The sequence below is a fragment of the Chaetodon trifascialis genome, chromosome 15 (assembly GCF_039877785.1).
Source record: "Chaetodon trifascialis isolate fChaTrf1 chromosome 15, fChaTrf1.hap1, whole genome shotgun sequence".
Classification (NCBI taxonomy): Eukaryota; Metazoa; Chordata; class Actinopteri; order Chaetodontiformes; family Chaetodontidae; genus Chaetodon; species Chaetodon trifascialis.
The window spans coordinates 386,499-405,627 of NC_092070.1; the positions used below are offsets into that span (position 1 = coordinate 386,499).

The 19,129-nt window shown below is 42.2% G+C and overlaps 1 protein-coding gene across 2 annotated transcripts in view; it reads right to left on the reverse strand.

Annotated features, from left to right (window-relative positions):
- Nucleotides 1-19,129, reverse strand: part of smg1 (SMG1 nonsense mediated mRNA decay associated PI3K related kinase) — a 144,463-nt gene that overhangs the window by 6,950 nt on the left and 118,384 nt on the right. For both annotated transcript variants that reach the window (XM_070980185.1, XM_070980186.1), the window contains exons 57-63: nucleotides 12,126-12,278; nucleotides 10,769-10,948; nucleotides 7,207-7,434; nucleotides 6,653-6,864; nucleotides 6,469-6,569; nucleotides 6,052-6,228; nucleotides 5,183-5,289 (exon numbers count right to left, since the gene is read on the reverse strand). In XM_070980185.1, coding sequence (XP_070836286.1) covers nucleotides 5,183-5,289; nucleotides 6,052-6,228; nucleotides 6,469-6,569; nucleotides 6,653-6,864; nucleotides 7,207-7,434; nucleotides 10,769-10,948; nucleotides 12,126-12,278 — 1,158 coding nt within the window. The remainder of the gene's footprint in view (nucleotides 1-5,182; nucleotides 5,290-6,051; nucleotides 6,229-6,468; nucleotides 6,570-6,652; nucleotides 6,865-7,206; nucleotides 7,435-10,768; nucleotides 10,949-12,125; nucleotides 12,279-19,129) is intronic.

Sequence of the window (19,129 nt, forward strand, 5' to 3'; positions counted from 1 at the left end):
TGTGTCATTAATTAATTAATTATAATGGGAATTAAATAAATAAAAGTGTCATTAAATGTTTCATTAATGAATTAAAATGGGAATTAAATGAATACATATATAATTATTTCACTATTTATTTAATTATTTCACTATTTAATTATTTCATGGACCTTTGTTGCAGCGCTTCATGAATTTATTTTATCTGTCAAACTCACCCATCAAAGTCAGTGGGCGGGACTAACGATGATCTAGTCTAATCGATTGCTTTTGACTGAAGTCTTCAAGCATGGCGGCTACAGAAGAGCTCCTTCAGCTTTCACGAGAATTGGTTTCAGATATTTTAAACCTTGCAGAGTACGTGGAAGCAGGACCTGCTGACCCAGAGCATGTGGTCTGTAAAGCAGAGGAATTCATCGAAGTGGTTGGCGTTATTTTGGCACTTTACGACCAAGACATTGATCCGAGAGTGAAATCAAATTTAGAAGAAGTTCTCCACCGCTTTGCTGCTCAACAGCCACTGCAACACACACATGGACCAGGGCGATTGGCACTTGACATTCCGACTGCAGTTCTGGAGCACCAAGTTCTTTCTGGTGTACCACCTTGTGAAATTGCAGCAATGTTCGAAGTATCAACGAAAACCATCATGCAACAATGCGGTCTAAGGTATCTGGAGGTTTGAGTCTATGACTCTGTGGTGGCATCTGCAGTTTTCTATGCAGTGGTCTGCTGGGGTTGTGGGAGAGAGGGACAGACCTAACAAACTGATCAGGAGAGCCATCTCTGTCCTGCTCTGACCTCTGGACACCATCGAGGAGGTGGGTGAGAGGAAGATGTTAGCCAAGCTGACATCGATCATGGGAACCCATCCCACCTTCAGTAACAGACTGTTGCAGCCAGTCTGTAAGAAAAAACACTACCGCAGGTCCTTCATTACTGCAGCACTGTGTTGATGCTGTCTTTCTCAATTCTACATCATACCCACTTTTTGTTTGCACTACTGTTTCAATGCTAATATATGTTCACATTATCCATTTCACCTGGGGCAATTTCTAAGTTGTGTATTTCTCTGAACTGTGCAATAACACTTTTTATTATCGATATTGGCAACTACTATTTTTATAAACTGTATATATTGTGCACATACATTAACCCAGTATTTATCAAGCAAAATAGTATTTCCTCAAGTTTAACAGCATTCTCAAGTGCAATACATGTCATGTCAGTAGTTGGTTTTTCTCATAAGACTACTAGCAACAATGGCAGTAGAATTATTTGGCATGTACTATTTCTATTATTTCTGTAAAAATGTAGATATACATAGTTGTTTTTTTTCTATTCTGTATCTTGTAAACTATTATATTGTTATTGTTGGACCTCTTATGCCACTGTGCCTGCTTTTTGTAACCTGCTGGCTTTAACAACTAAATTGCCCCAGTGTGAGATCAATAAAATCCTATCTTATCTTATTTTATCTTAGTGAGTTGGCATTCTGACCATTTTCTACAGCATGTATCTATATGAGAGGGTATACAATATTTTATAAAACCAATACTGGTTAGTGCTGAAATTACTTTAAGGGTTAGGGTTTAAGTGTAACTCCATTCACCCATCTGAGTTAGGACAGGCAAGGTCTGTTGGGGTCTTGCGCATAAGGTTTTTTCAATGTTGAGCCAGCGTGTATATGAAAAATCCTAAATCCATATTGTTAAAAGTTTCAGCTATGCAGCCCAGAAGTGTAGTGTTTTTAAGTCTAATCCTTGGTTGCTTTCCCTGCCATATAAATTTTGAAATGAGCCTTTCTAATTATCAAAATGTAGATTTTGGGATATCAACTGGTAACATCTGAAATGGATAGAGAAGCTTAGGCAGCACATTCGTGCGTACACTCTCGATACGGCCTTACAAAGATCGGAAAAGTACTGACCACTATTTTGGATTATGCTTTTGCAAATTGTATTAAATGTTCTAGCGATGAAGGGATTTGAATACCAATAGATTTAATGCCCTCTTTAGGCCATTTAAACCCACTCTGGAGTTTGACTGTTTTTGAGATTTTACCACCTATATCCACAGCCATTGTTTTGTCCACATTAACTTTATAACCTGAGAACTACCCATATGTGGAAATAAGATCCCTCAAGTGTGGGATTGCTGTTGCAGGTTCAGCTAGATCTAAAAGACATCATCAGCGTACAACAATAATTTATGCTGTTCTTCATTTATTGTCAGTCCCTTTATGTTACTGTTGTTCCTAATAAGCTGTGCTAGTGGTTCAATACTTATTTCGAACAGCAGGGGCGATTGAGGGCAACCCTGTCTGCAGCCGTGTTCTAGGGCAAATCAGTCTGACAAGAATCCATTTGCTTTAACAGCAGCTTGTGGATTAGAATATAGTGTTTGTATCCACTTTAAGAAATTGAGGCCAAATTGGAAATAGATTCAGAGTTTGAAATAGGTAAGTAACAGGATACTTGATCAAAAAAACAGTCACATGTCGAAATTTTACCTTTTGGAGATTTTAATATCACCTAGAAGCTTATTTCAAGCGCCCCTTTTCAAATCTGTTTTCATTATTTTTATATCTGGTTTGAATCAAGTATTATGACCACTCAAAGTCAGCTGATCAGTAGGATTTTTTGGAGCAGAATTTTGAGAAAAACAGGTTTAAAAACAAGGATTCTAAATCAGAACACAACCAGCTACCTCAAACTCTCTCCGTATCTGAAGCTTCTACATCTCTCTCTGTCTATTAATATGACTTCGTCTTCATGTTATGTGGTTTACTATGATTAGTGTGCCCAGTCACGCATTTCCATTACTTTTCACACACCCTGCAAATTGTGATGCTGTACGAATTGTCAGCGACGCTGTCAATAATGCAATGAAATGGCGCATTTCCATTTCACAGTTCCAGCTCTACTCGACTCGGTTCTACTCTACTCGGTTTGGTTGAGTTTCCATTACAATTGAGTACTTCATAGTACCTCCTCAACGTAGGCGGGGTCGTCATACACGGCTGTGCAAAACTGCCATGACGTCAATTTGTACGCGACGCAAACAGAGCCGACAAACAATGGAGGACATCGAGGCGATGTTGTATTTGCTGCTCGGTTTGTGGCTTTGTGTCACACACAAACCCAGAAAAGTCTGGACCTCATCGACAGACCATGGTGATATTTTATAAGCAGCCATTTCCCTCGAGTGAGAATAAAGAATAAAGTCAGCGGTTGCTGTTGCCCGGCGTTACAATGGAGAGGGCAGGATTGTTTTTCCGGTGTTGGACGTCGCAGACCAGTGATGACACTCTCTGGCCAATCAGTGGCCGACAGGCTATTGACATCACACATATAGTATCGCTTCTACTCGCTTGGAACCTCGCCAGAGCAGGTACTAAAAATAGTATTGGGCACCAGGTACTATCCCTAATGGAAACACAAAACAACTGGGTAGAGTACAGTCGAGTCGAGTCGAGCCGCGCTAGTGGAAATGTGGCATAAATAAAAGTAATGGGAATGTGTGACTGTCCTGCACAAAGCTGGACATCTGGTCACCCCAACTATGATAGATAAACCGTCTTCGTAGGCTATGTAGACTAACAAGTTAGGGGCGGATTTCATGTGCTGATCATTTTGCATTCGTAGGAGATAACAACAAACAGCGTGCCTAATTTAAATAACGTTTTTAACATATTAAACAAGCAAAATATAATGAAGTATTTTCAGGAATGATGGATAAGATGTTGTAAAATAATAATTTAATGAAAACCCAATTTCACCAATATTTTGACTTTCGACCAGAGTGACATCGGACAGGTTTTCCTAGATTCCATCACGTCATGGCTTCCTCCTCCTTGACTTTTGGATAAGTCACTAAATTTAAATTAACAGCTGTATTTTAATGGACATTTCAGTAGAATATGTTATAGATGTGATAATAATATTATAATTATATATAATATTAAAAAGAAAAACAGGCAAAATGCATAAAAATTGGTTTGTGATGTTGGAGCTGTGTGCACACCTTTGCTGACTCTAAAGCCAAGCAAATGGAGGCTTTTGTGCTTTCTGTAGTTTTCATTACAGACCCATCTTTATATGAAAAACACTGTGTCAGTTTGTCCCGGTGTGTTGTAGTACTGGTTAGTAGGCTACTTGGACAAGATCAGCTGACACAGATGAGTGCAAAGCACTGTATGCACACTGTGGCACAGTTATTTCTTACTGTATATGAGTCAACGGTATCTTATTATTATTAAACTTATTACTATCATTTTCCTCACAGTTCTGTTTAATAATGCATCTTTTAAGGCTTTCCTGGTACAAAACAGACATACAGTGATAAGAAATTACTGCAGAGGAATCTTCTTGACAATGAAGGCCTGAATCCCACAGTCTTCTCCAAACAATTGATGTTGAGATGTGTCTGCTATTTGAAATTTGTGTATCAATTATTTCTGAGGTCGGTAACCACAATGAATTTATCCTGTGCAGCAGAGGTAAGTCTTAGTCTTCTTTGTCTGGGGTGGTTCTCATTAGAGTTTCATCATGGCGTTTGATGGTTTTTGTGACTGCACTTGAAGATTCATTCATACATTGTTTGAAATACTTGTCTTAATGATGGACTGTCATCTCTGTTTACTTAGTTGAGCGGTTCTTGCCATAATATGCATTACTTAAGTAATGGAATATAGCTATTTACTGTATACCAACACTATGGACACAACACAACTGATGGTCTCAAATGCATTAAGAACACAATTACTTCCACTATTTAACTTTTTACAAGGCACGCCTGTTTACTGAAAAGCATTCCAGGTGACTCCCTCATGCAGATGATTGACAGAATGCCAATAATATGCAAAGCTGTCATCACTGCAAAAGGTGGCTTCTTTGAAGAATTTTAAATGTAAAACTGATTTTGCATCATTTACACATTGTTGACCACATAATACCATGTGTTATTTCATAGTTTTGATGTCTTCAGTATTAATTTACCATTGAATGAGAAGGTGTGTCCAAACATTTGATGGTACTGCATGTAACATAGAGTGAGTATTAAAATATATATTTTGTCAGTAGACACTATGGACACTTAGTCCATTAATTCTAGTTTAGACTGATGGTATGGTTGTTTTCAAACATGAAAAATGATCATACTTCTCAATCTCCCATGACAGCCAGTGTGTCTGGAGTGTTACCTGCTCTGTGACGCTCATCCTCCTGTTGGGATCAATGTCTCTGCCTTCCAGCTTGGCTTTCACTCTTTTCCACACACTGACCGCATACGAATTCCTCTCCTGGACGGCTGGAGAGTAAGCAGCAAGTTCAAAGCAGTGAAGTGGGATTTCACCAAAATCAATATTACGTGTTCATCCACCCTGCTCTTCATTCACTCTTAAGTCTGAAATTGACGTTCAAATAAGTGTAACTCACTTGATCTACAAGCAAAGGCATAAGTCCACCAAACCTTTGCTCCATCCAACTATATTTAACCTTACCTTTCTGCTTAGGGAGTCTGGGCTAAGTCACTAAGAAATTACACATCTGTTTGGGGATATTTTCACAAATGGGGGTTGCGGGGGGGCTGGAGCCCATCCCAACTGTCAATGGGCGAGAGGCAGGGTACACCTGGACCGGTTGCCAGTCGATCACACAGACAACCATTCACGCTCACACTCACACCTAAGGGCAATTTTAGAGTCACCAATTAACCTAATGAGCATGTTTTTGGTCTGTGGGAGGAAGCCGGAGTGCCCAGAGAGAACCCACGCAAGCATGGGAAGAACAGGCAAACTTCACATAGAAAAGCCTTGCTCAACCCGGGGATGGAACCGGCGACCTTCTTGCTGTGAGGCATGCACACTACCTGCTGCGCCACCGTGCCCCCTACTTGTTTAATATTTTACTCAATAGCTTTTTTAATAAAAATCACATTTTTAAAAATATAATTTTTAGGTCATGTGATGTTTAAAGTCTCACTCTGGTATATCCTGAAATTGTATACATGTAAAAGCTAAAATAATAGGACTACTAACCACAGACATGTGAAGAGAGTGAAGAACAGTACCTCGTCCTGTTTTGGGGTCTCGTACAGCCCTCTTGGGACTGGGGTTGAGGCCTTTGCTGTTCATCAGCAGAGTGCTGGGTGGGGTATCAGTGGGAGTTCCCAGGTTACGTGGCAGAGCCTTCCGTGCATTCTGGGACATGGAGTCAGGCTGGGTCTTCATTCCGCTGCATCTTACAGCTGAAGTCAAACCGCATGTGAAAAAATACAAAATAAAACAAGTAATCAGAAGCTCTGTATTTGACCAATGAATGACCTCCAGTACTACAAATGTCACCCAAATATTTAGTCCCTGACTCCTCTGGTTTTCCCAAGGTATTAAATTGTAAATGAATAATCACTCGTACACCATTCCTGGAATATAAAACTTCTCCATTTCAAGATGTTTCTATGGATGCTTTGATACTTTTCAGTCTGTACCTGCTGCAAAGCTTGTCTGTGCTGCGGAAACAGGACTGGCACATTCACTGTCTTTGTCTGTCACCAGTGGGGAGGCGAAGCCAACCAGGCCATTATAGACACTGCAGTGATGCATACACAATATATTAACACAAGATTTACACGTGGAATGGAGTGTGAGAGTACACATTTATTATGTGAGCACCTCTGGCTCTGGGAGTGCAGTTCCTTCAGGGTAGCAGGAATCTCCTCCAGCAGCTCAAGCTGCTCCTGGTTGCGAGGTTGCCCACTGGCCTGGACCACAGTGAATAGGACCAGTTGGATGTTGTCCTGCCATGCTTTATACTCCAACAGGAAGTGACGCACACTGCCCTCATATGCCACCTCTTCACCATCTGCCAATGCTGCCTCCTCATCCTGTATGACAGAATTAACCCAGAGGATGACTACTGAAGCAGCTGAAACAGACTTGTGGGTCAGAATGGAATTTATCTGTATAATGTAAAAAAGTATGCTGTACATACTGTATGTATGTACATACATACTGTAACACACGTCTATGTGTGTCTGACTGAAGTATTAACACCCCTTCTCTTTTTGCAGACTTTATTGAGCTGATGATTTAAAAAATAATGAATTATTTGCACTGTTTCTACACACACACCCATTAAAACAATGAAATAATAATATTTAGATTGTTTTTTGCAAATGTATTAAAAACCATGTGCATGTTTGAAATAGTTTGGGCCTTGACTGTACCTTAGCCATGGCTCTCAGGAGGTGCTTGACATCAGCCAGTTGGCGGTTGTGGCTGGACAGAATGGTCTTAATGGAGTCAACCAGGAGCTGCAGTGTCTCTCCACAGGACTCCAGCTGCTGCTCCCTCTCCTCCTGAGTCCTCCGCTCAACACTCAGCTCCTCCTCCAGCTGCCTCTGGGCACAGCTCAGCCAATCAGGAGTACCGATGGGCAAGTCCAGCACTGGACTCTGTCATGATAAACAGAGAGCTTAAAGGGGACCATTTCATCTGGCCTGCGAGGCAATTCATAAATGCAAAAAAGCAATTACTTTTTTTCAGCAATACAGGATATAACACAAAATAGTAAATGTTCTACTTAGGGGTCTGCCTTTAATTGATGTCTCGCACTAAAATAGCGCACTGAGGTTATTAGGGAGTTACGGCACCGAAATTCAGCAAAATTCATAATGGAAATACAGTTTATCTTCACGGATCACATTGATACCGAATTGCAGGTGTTTCTATGGAGGTGTAAGGAATTGTTAATATGTCCCATTTCTTAAAGGGAATTTCTGTTTAATCCAAATTCTTTATGAATATTTCTTAACATTTTGTCACCATCACAGAAACACTAGGTAACTGCTCGTACGACAAGATTGCCTAACACTCAGTGACTGCAGGTAGTTATTGGTTTGATTAATGGTTTGCAATCTAATAGTGTGTCTTTGTATTGATTACTGATGTTGTCTGGTGAGGCTAATTATCAGCTAATTGCACTATGTTTCTAATGGCAGTATGCACTCAATCTCAACAGTCATAACAGCTTGAAACACACTTGAGATGGCTCAGAGACAGTGCAGATTAGTTCTACGGCATTATATTGCACATCTTCACCCTGAGCCTCAATCTAGAGAGAGATCTAGCCTTGTGGAAAACTTCCTGTGTGGTTCCATGTGGTGCATCCCAGAGAGCCCAACCACTTCAGACTGGTAGCCTTAACTTCCCACCTGATGAAGACCATAGGGAGGATCATACTGAACCACCACATCACCTGGTGAACAGTGTGCTGGACCCCCTACAGTTCACATTTCAACCAGACATTGGAGTGGAAGAAGCAGTGATCTACCCACTTCACTGATCTTTTTCCCACCTGGAGAGTACAGGGAACACAGTGAGGGTCATGTTGTCTGACCTCTCCATTGCTTTCAACACAATCCAGCCATCACTGCTAAGGTGGAAGCTGGAAGCTGGAGTAGACTGCCACTTGGCTGTGTGGACTATTAACTACCTCATCATCAGACCACAGTATGTGAGGCTTCACAACTGTGTGTCTGATGTAGTAGTTTGCATCAAGGGGGCTCTACAGGGTACAGTGCTCTCTCCTTTCCTCTTCACTCTGTACACATTGGACTTCAGACACAACACAACAACAGCTGACACATTCAAAAATTCCCTGATGATTCAGCCATTGTTGACAGATGTTCTGTACAGGAAGGGCCAAAGGTGTCTTCATCTGCTAAGAAGGCTAATGTAATGAGTATGTAGGACACTTAAAAAGGGACAGAAAAATACTGAACTAATTATTCGGGAGAACTGGCTCTGCCCTCTGCACAACATCGAGGAGATGGGTAAGAGGATGATGTTAGCCAAGCTGATGCCAATCATGGACAACCACTCTCAGCTGCTGCGTGAGACAGTGGGGGCCTTAAGCAGCTCCTTCAGCAACAGACTGCTGCATACACTGTGTAAGAAGGAATGCAGGTCCTTCATTCCAACAGCAGTCAGACTATTTAACTCCAGCATCATTTAGCACTTTAGCACTGTGTTGATGTTTTTTCAGATCACAGCATTACAAAACTTCTGTTTGCACTACTGTTACTTATGTTGACATTTGCTCATATCTATTACATCTGTGCGAATATCTTGTGCAATATTACTTATTTGTTACTGTTATATATTTTTCTCTCCTGTGCAATAGAACAAATCATTGTATTTATTATCCATATCTGACTCATGCAATTGAATATGGCAATAGTATTTTTATGGCAATAGTATTCAAATACCTTTGTATATAATGTACATAATTGATTCTTATTCTGTATCCTTTTTTATTGTCTTTTTGTTCTTTTCTATGTCTCGCTTTTATGCTTTATTCCTTGCTGTCTGTAACAATTTCCGTAATGTGAGATTAATAAAGTTTTATCTTATCTTAAATGGGATGAGCTGCAAGGACAAATGTACTAGGACAACAGTAACACTCTTCTGAGTTTGGGTGCCCAACCAGCAGCTTTTGCAAACCCACATTCTGACAGATACTGTTTTGCAGGCAAGTTTTGTAGTGAATGAGCTAATGCTAAGAAGATGAAACCTCATTCAGAAGGACATGGTACTCAGATAAAGCAAAACTATTCCAAAGTGTCAGTTTGTCTGGAATAATTTATAGAGATGAAGGGAAAACCTGATATGGAAACTCAGTCATAGCAAATGTCTGTGTGATTTGATCTTTCTGGTAAGTATCTCTCAGAGCTGAACCTGGTGCTCCAGCCAGCTTCTCAGATCAATCAAATGTGAAATCATTTGAACCAAAATTAAAGCTGTTGCAAGTGCAACTGGAAAGGTGTAACACTGTGCATTTTCTTACTCTGCAAGACCAAAAACCCGACAACCAGCATGAAATCATTGAGCCGCAAAGCCGCCAAAATGTTGATGCTGAACCTATCAGTAAAATGTTCACAGACAATGTATTTCATTTGCTTTATGCCAAAACAGGAAATCTTGCAATCCACTCATAGTGACTACATAATTATTCAACTTGTTTATGGTTATGTTTAGGCACTGGAAAATGTGGTTGAAGTCACAGAAATATCATGGTCTGTTTTAATACGGGTGAAGTCAGCAGTGGCTTTAGACTTGAGATTTTCTATTAGCATTTAACCAAAATCACAACTGTTCACTGACCTTAACCAAAGTGTTTTTGTTGCCTAAACCTAACAACAGACAGAAGTAGTGTAGGAAGTTCCTGGGCGTCAGCCTCTGGGCAGTGGTACATTGTCCCCAGCCAGTTACTGGGCAGGGCTGGGACTATAAAAAGACAGTGACCAAGTTTCATCGCTGTCTTTGTTTCTCTCCTCTGCTCTGTATGTGTCATGAGCTGCAGTTCTCTGCGTCTGTTTGACCAAGGGTGGGGCTGAGATAGACACAGAGAACAGAGACCCAAAGGGCAGACAGGATGAAGCATGTGCTTTAGCTGCATTCACACAAAATCACAACATTTCTTTGGGCTTTAGAATATAACTGCCATCAAACAATCAGAAAAAAAACCTTCTCTGATTCACTGCTTTGCTCTTGCTAAGACTGTTCCCTGTCTTCATTCACTCCGTAGCTTGCTTCACCACTGCTGCTCTCAGTCTTCAGCTGGGGAGGAGGGGCTGACTTTGAATGTTTTTTTTTCAAACTGCAACCAACAAATCCTGCATTGTATACCTTTAACCTACAGACATGGTTCAAAACTTCCACTGCAAAAGTAACATCTGATAATTTTGGACAGGAATATAGACTGCAGAGGTCAGAGATCACACCCACCAGTCTGTGCAATAGTTGTAGCTCCAATGGAGACACAGTGCTGCTGAACTGGGCAGCATAGGAACAGGTTTGCTGGCAGCGCTTCAGCAGTTCAAAGAGTGCTGCATCCATGTTGAGGGCCTCGGGGGATCGGGTTCGAAGTCCTTCAAAGTTCAGGATGGTGGAGCACAGGAAGGTGACCTATGAGGAAGACAACAAGAAAACTGTCCACATTTTTTTTAACACTGGTCATCTATGAAGTCTGGATGTTCCCTGCCTATCTAACTCAACAGTGGGCTGCCTTTGTTTTATTGGCTACTGCCTTTGTTGAAATTTCAGAAAAAAAATATTGAGCCTTTTATCAGCAACTGCTTTGATGCAGCACTTGCACATTACACATGGCACTCAAGTGTGGAGGCAATGGAGGAATGACACACTTACAGCAGGATCAAATAGGACTGGATATGGAACCTCAGTAGCCTATTTTTTGAGTGCAGATACTTAACAGATAACAGAAATCATGAATTTCCCTATTTTGAATACCTTCCATGCTTCTTTGCCTCTATTTGGGAAAATTAGGATAGAGAAATTATACAAAATTTGTCTCATGAAGCACACCTATTTTGATTGTTAATGCATTATTACTTTATTTGACACAAATATCTGAATATAAACTCTATTGCAAAAAAGTTTGGATTCTGTGTAAACCATGAATAAAACTAAATGTGATAATTTGCTATTTCTTTTTGCCATTTACTCAGTTGAAAACCATACTAAGACAATACATTTAATGTTTTACCTCATCAACATCATGATTTTTGTAAACACCTGCATATTCTGAGTTTGGGGGCAGCAACACATTGTAAACAAACTGGGACAGGAACAAGACTGATAAAGTTCTGGAGTGCTCAAAAACACTTGTTTTAATTGGTAACAGGTAATAGTATCATGACTGGGTATTAATGGGCATTCTCATGGGGCTCAGGATATTACTACATGGACTTTGTAAAACTGTTTGCAAATGATTGCATTCTGTTTTTCTTCATGTTTTACACAGCATCTCAACTTTTTTGGAATTTGAAAATAACAGTTTACCCTATAGATTCCATGTCATATGACACATAGGACACACCTGTTTTAATTTGATTTTAGTGCTTCCTCTGTTCTGTTTTCATATTTTTATGGAAAATTCATCACTGTACTTAAATTGGTAAGCAATAAGTGAAATTAAGATATTTTTCACTTAAATGCACAGCACTTTAAATGCTCTGAGCACAAACTCAGTACGCTGCTCGTGCCACGCACATTTTCCTACCTTTGCCACCACAAATTAAAAAAAAAATTAGGCCCTTGATCGTGAACAAGGCAGTGGTGTTACCTGGCTGGTGCGCTGATTCTCTCTGGCCACCATGGCACGTCTCTCCCTGATGGTCATCTCAAAGTCCTGCAGGACGGGAGCCAGTGCCGGATTGGCTCCACCAGCCCACTTCAGACGCTGCTCGATGCTAGCCTCTAGTGATGCCAGCTTCTCCTGAGGACAACAGCAGTCAAACAACACCAAGATATGGACTTCTGTTCAATGAATATTGTATTTTGAGCTTTTTAAACTGTAACTTCCATCTGCCATCCTCTAATGTTTTCACAAACAGACACAGTTAATAGAGGTTGAGATCCCTATTCCCCTAACACACATAAGAACTGTGAGTAAAAGGACTTTTATCACCCAGTCCTAGGATGGTAATGTAATACACACGAGTAATTGTCATATTATAAGTTATAACAATGACTGAATTTAAGATGCTGTTATTGTAACCAAATAATGGCATGGAATCATACAAAGTTCTAAGTTTTGTAAGCTGAGCTAAGTTGAAAAACAACTTATGATCTTGGGTGTGGAAAGTGAGCAATTTTCCACTAAACAACATCCAAATGAGGAAGTCACATACACACCTAAATGAGGATGACACGTAGCCTGTGACCAAAAGCTTAGTGGAAAATTACAAAAAAGGACATACACACATGAAAGTTGCACATGCAATCTAACAGTTTGGTGTCTTTCTATGCCACTGTTTTTGCTCTTTGTAATACTTGCTGACTGTAATGACTGTATGTCCCCGGTGTGGGATCAATAAGGTCTTATCTTAAAAGGATGTGTGCAATAGAGAGGTGGGATTAAGTGAGAAGGGTGTAAAGTAGCCAAAACAGGAGAGAGCAGGGTTCTTCTTCCTACATCAACTCAAACTCAAGCCAACTCAAGAGAAGGAGTGTGTGGGGAGCTTGACATTGCAAAGGAGGACTGATAGCACAGGAGGAATAACCATTTTCCCACTGACTGTGGATTATAAGTTGGAGTTTAAGTTCTTCACTCACTCTGCTACAATAAAGATAGGACTTTGAAGGAACTTAGGGACTCTGGACAGAGTCATGGGTTTCTTCTAGTTTCCACACTTCTGTAGGAAGAAACAGGTTGTCCAAAGGCGTTTCAATTTGGCAGTACATCCAACCTGCCTCACAACCGCAGACCACATGTAACCACACCAGCCCAGGACCTCCACATCCAGCATGTTCAACTCCAAGATTGTCTGAGACCAGCCACCTGGATAGCTGCTGCAACAATTGGTTTGCATAACCAAAGATTTCCTGCACAAACTGTCAGAAACTGTCTCAGGGAAGCTCATTTGCATGCTTGTTGTCCTCATCAGGGTCTCCACCTGACTGCAGTTCGTCGTTGTAACCGACTTTAGTGGGCAAATGCTTACATTCGTCTGGCGTCTGGCATGTTGAAGAGGTGTTCTCTTCATGGATGAATCGCGGTTTTCACTGTTCAGGGCGGATGCCAGACAGTGTGTGTGGCGTCGTGTGGGTGAGCGGTTTGCTGATGTCAACGTAGTAACCGACTTTAGTGGGCAAATGCTCACATTCGATGGTGTCTGGCACGTTGAAGAGGTGTTCTCTTCACGGATGAATCGCGGTTTTCACTGTTCAGGGCGGATGCCAGACAGTGTGTGTGGCGTCGTGTGGGTGAGCGGTTTGCTGATGTCAACGTAGTGGATTGAGTGGCCAATGGTGGCGGTGGGGTTAGGATATGGGCAGGCGTATGTTATGGACAACAAACACAGGTGCATTTTATTGATGTCATTTTGAATGCACAGACGAGACCCTGAGGCCCATTGTTGTGCCATTCATCCACGACCATCGCCCCATGTTGCAATGATCTGTACACAATTCCTCGGAGCTGAAAACATCCCAGTTCTTGCATGGCCAGCATACTCACCGGACATGTCACCCATTAAGCATGTTTGGGATGCTCTGGATTGGTGTATACGACAGCGTGTTCCAGTTCCTGCCAATATCCAGCAACTTTGCACAGCCATTGAAGAGGAGTGGACCAACATTCCACAGGCCACAATCAACAACCTGATCAACTCTATGTGAAGGAGATGTTTTGAACTGCGTGAGTCAAATGGTGGTCACACCAGATACTGACTGGTTTTCTGACCACCCCCCACCCCCCCACCCTCCCAATAAAGTAAAGCTGCATATTTCAGTGTGGCCTTTTATTGTGGCCAGCCTTAGGCACACTTGTGCAATATTCATGCTGTCTAAGCAGCATCTTGATAGGCTATACCTGTGAGGTGGGGATGATTATCTCGTGCTCACTAACACAGATTTAGACAGATTTGTGAACAATATTTGAGAGAAAGGGATCTTTTGTGCATATAGAAAATATTTTAGATCTTTGACCTCAGCTCATGAAAAATAGAAGCAAAGATCTTAAAGGTTCTTAAAGATTACTGTAGCCTAAAGAATCTAACAGACCTTTGGGGTTTATCCCTAGCCCCTAAATTTCATTCTAGCACCATGACAAGAGCCCACATCATTATAGAATTCCTCAGAGAGTTTCATGTCTACATCCTCCTGTGTTGGGTGGGTGGAGGTGGTCTGGAGGAGGGAATCTTCCTCATCCTTTTCTGGCGCAGGATCCTCCTCATCTGAGCGTCCGGTCCCATCCGAGGATAATTCCTTTTTCACAGGGGGCTGCGTTGGATGCTGTAGGTGAAAACCACTAATGGGTCCATGGTCCAGGATATGTTGAGCGGGGACCCATGATCTTTCCTCAGGGCCATAACTTTCCCAATCCACCAGATACTGCAGGTCCTGAACCTGGCGGCGAGAGCAGAAATCGGCATAGGAAGTAAGCGGGTCCTCCCTCAATAATCCAAGGAGGTGGAGGTGGAGTTTCAGTGGGCATGAGAGGACTCTTTATCACATGCTTTACTCGGAAGGTAGGTTGGACTCTGATGAATATAATCTTATTGCAGGAGACCTCCATCTCCAGTGCAGGGCAGAGCAGGGGCTGAAACCTGTACGCACACTAGAAAGGAGGCCTTTGGTGGAACTGGTTAGAGTGTTAAGCGTGTTAAGCGTGTTAAACGTATTCCACCCACAATAGCTGTTGTGACCAGGAGGAGAGATTTTGTGATACCATACAGTGACAGGTGGTTTCCATGTCTTGGTTCATCCACTCATCTGACCATTGGACTGGAGGTGAAATCCTCGCAGTGGTTTCTAGTAAACTGCAGAAGTCTTTCCAGAACACGGATGCAAACTGGGGGCTCAGCTCCAACACCACATCCACTGGGAGGCAATGCAGACAGAATACCTGCTGCATCAGCTCTGTGGTCTCTTTGTCTGAGGCAAGTTTGAGAAGTGGAATGAAGTGAACCATCTTGCTGAATCTGTCCACAATAGTCAGGATAACTGTGTTCCCTTGGGACGGAGGAAGGCCAGTGACAAGGTCAAGGGAGATGGGGGACCAGAAATGGGTAAGGGTTGGAGGAAGCCAACTGGGGCCTGATGAGATGGCTTCTGCTGGTTGCAAGTGGACCCTCTGCAGGATGTCCAAGAGCAGGTTCCAAGGAACAACCGATCCTGAGGGCAGGTGCTGGGCCCGGGCTGATTCTCTACAGCCACTTGCACTCTTTCCTCAATCTCCCAGGTGACGGGGGGCTAACAGACAGGAAGCGGGCAAAAGATGGGCGTGGTCTTGATCGCTTTCTCCTCCCTCTCCTGAAACTGACATGAGAAGGCGTCAGACTTGATGTTTTGACACCCTGGTTAGTAGGAGAGGGCAAAGTTGAAGCAGGTAAAGAAGAGGGACCACCAAGTCTGTTTGGAGTTCAGCCTCTGAGCCGTCTAAATATGTCCGAGGTTCTTGTGGTCCGTCCAGATATGGAACGGCTTCTTCGTTCCTTCGAGCCAGTGGTGCCACTCTTCTAATGCCATTTTGACAGCCAATAGTTCCCGGTTTAAAATGTCGTAGTTCCTCTCAAGGAAAAAGCACAGGGATGGAGCTTCTGGTAGGAGGCCACCCGCTGGGACAATATGGCTCCAATTCCAATGTCCAAGATGTACACCTCCATGATCAACTGGTGGTCCAGATCGGGGATCTGGAGAATAGGTGCAGAGGTGAACCGGGTCTTAAATGTTTCGAAAGCCCTCTCTGCCGTTGGAGTCCATTGAAACTGAATCGTCAAGGATGTCAGGCTGTGGCCTGTGGGGGTGTTGAATGCAGTCTTCCACTCATTTCCCTCCCGGATGTGGACCAGATGATAGGTGTTATGTAGATTATGTAACTTGGTGAAGACCTTGGCCCCCTGGAGTTTGAAGGCTGAGGAGATGAGCAGAAATAGGTATCGTTTTTTTACCGTGATGTCATTCAATATCCTATAGTGGATATATGGCCTAAGTGTCCCATCCTTCTTTCCCATGAAGAAGAACCCTGTCCCTGCCAGTGAGTCATTGATGTATTTCTCCATTGAGTCTCTTTCCAGTGCAGATAAGGATTACAGGTGTCCCTTGGGTGGAGACGTGCTGGGCTGCAGGTCAATGGCACAATCATAAGCACGGTGGGGGGCAGGGATGTGGCTTTGGTTTTGCTAAATACTTCCTAGTAATCTTGACACTCAGGCAGAACCATGGAGAGATTGGGGGCGGAGCTGGGAGTGGGATGATCGCTTGTCTGAGGCAGATCTGGTGGCAGGAGGTGCTCCCTCCCAGGGTTGCTCCAGTGGCCGAATTAATGTGCAGGTTATGACGTTGGGGCCGGGCAAAACGAGTAAGCCAGGAAGAGAGGAATATGTATAGACTTCAGGATGTGGAATTGAATAGTCTTGTTGTGATTGCCGGACATCAGGATCTGGACTGGGTTGGTCTGGTGGGTAATGGTTCTCAGAAGCTGACCGTCAAGAGCGTTGGTGGCCACAGGTCGAGACAGAGGGATTCAAGGAATGTCCAGCTGGTGAGCCAGTTCCTCATCTATTACACTGTCATCTGCCCCAGATGTAGTAGATTCCACTGTTGTCTTCACTCCCTCTCCTCTGATGGCAGCTTGGTGCGCCCAGTTGCAGTTTCCTCCTGTCGGGGTGCAGATGGAATGGATGATGATGACAAGGCGGCCGTGGGCGTTGCCTGAGGATGAGCTGCAGGTTGGCGAGCCGGCATCCCCAATCTTCTCTCCTGCTTATGGACGTGAATGTGAAGGTCCACCCTGGTGGCCAACTCAATGATGCTTGTAGAACTTTTTGTGAGTAGTGTATGTTCAACCTGTCTTTATCAAAAGGCTATGTACCACAGCCCTTTAAAGTAGCTGTAATAAAACCTTAACTTAAAAAGCCTACTCTTGATCCAGGGGTTTTAGCCAACTACAGACCTATATCCAACCTCCCCTTTCTCTCAAAAATTCTTGAGAAAGCAGTTGCTAATCAGCTGTGGGACTTTCTACACAACATTAGTTTATTTGAGGATTTCTAGTGGTATCCTACTGCAGAGACAGGAACACTTCATTGGCATTAAGGGAACTGCGCTAAGCTGGTCTATATCCTACTTTTCAGAAAGCTCTCAGTTTGTACGTTAATGATGACTCCTCTGTGCTCACTAAAGCCAGCTACGGAGTACCGCAGGGTTCTGTGCTTGGACCAATTCTATTCACCTTATATATACTTCTTTTAGGGAACATCATCAGGAAGCACTCAATTAAGTTTTATTGCTATGCAGATGATACCCAGCTATATTTATCAATGAAGCCAGAAGGAACCAAACAGTGAACTAGACTACAATTGTGTCTTCAGGACATAAAGACCTGGATGACCTGCAATCTTCTGTTGCTAAACTCGGACAAAACTGAAGTTATAGTACTAGGTCCTAAACACCTTAGAAACTAATTTTCTGATGATATAGCAGTTATGGATGGCATTGTGCTGGCCTCCAGGACCACTGTTAAGAATCTGGGAGTTTTCTTTGGTCAGGACATGTCCTTTCACTCCCATGTAAAACAAATTTCAAGGACTGCCTTTTTTCACCAATGTAACATTGCAAAAATCAGGCACACCCTGTCATAAAACGATGCAGAAAAACTAGTCCATGCATTCGGAACTTCCAGGCTGGATTATTGCAATTTCTTACTATCAGGGTGCCCAATTTTGTTGTTGAATATCCTCCAGTTACTCCAGAACACTGCAGCACATGTTACGACAAAAACCAGGAAGAGGGATCATATTTCTCCAGTATTAGCCACTCTGCACTGGCTACCTGTAAAATTTAGAATAGAATATAAAATCCTCCTCCTTACTTACAAAGCCATAAATGGTCAGGTACCATATTATCTTAAAGAGCTCATAGTACCTTATTACCCAACTAGAACACTGTGTTCCCAGAATGCAGGCTTACTTAAGGTTTCTAAAGTCTCCAAAAGCAGAACTGGAGCCAGAGCATTTAGCTATAAGGCTCCTCCCCTGTGGAACCATCTTCCAGTCTTTGTCCAGGAGGCAGACACTGTCTCTAGATTTAAGAGTATGCTTTCAATATGACTGCATTATAATACACATTAACTGTGTTCATTCATACTGTGAAAATATTTAGCTCAGGTGAATTTCAACTTAAGGTGCAATATATCAATTCCTATGTGCAATATAAGAACCTATTCACTATCAATAAGGAGTACTATCATTGTGTGCAATGTCAGTACTGATTGTTCATATTCATATCAATGTGCAATCACATCAATGTGCAATGTTCATATCAATGTGCAATATCAGTATTGTTTGTTCATATTTCATTATTCCTTGTTTATATTGTTTGGTTTGATATTTAATGTCCTTTTTTACTGATGCCCTCTATGTTTGCTATCCACTTTTCCTGCTGTAATACCTGAAATTTCCCCACTGTGGGACTAATAAAGGTATATTTTATCTTATCTTCTTCTGTGTATCCTAACAAACGTGATGATTGCACTTCTTTAAAATCCATCTTCTCTCCCTCTGCATTTCTTGGCACATTGCTGCACATCTTGGTGTTGATCATTAGAATGCTGTGAAAACCACT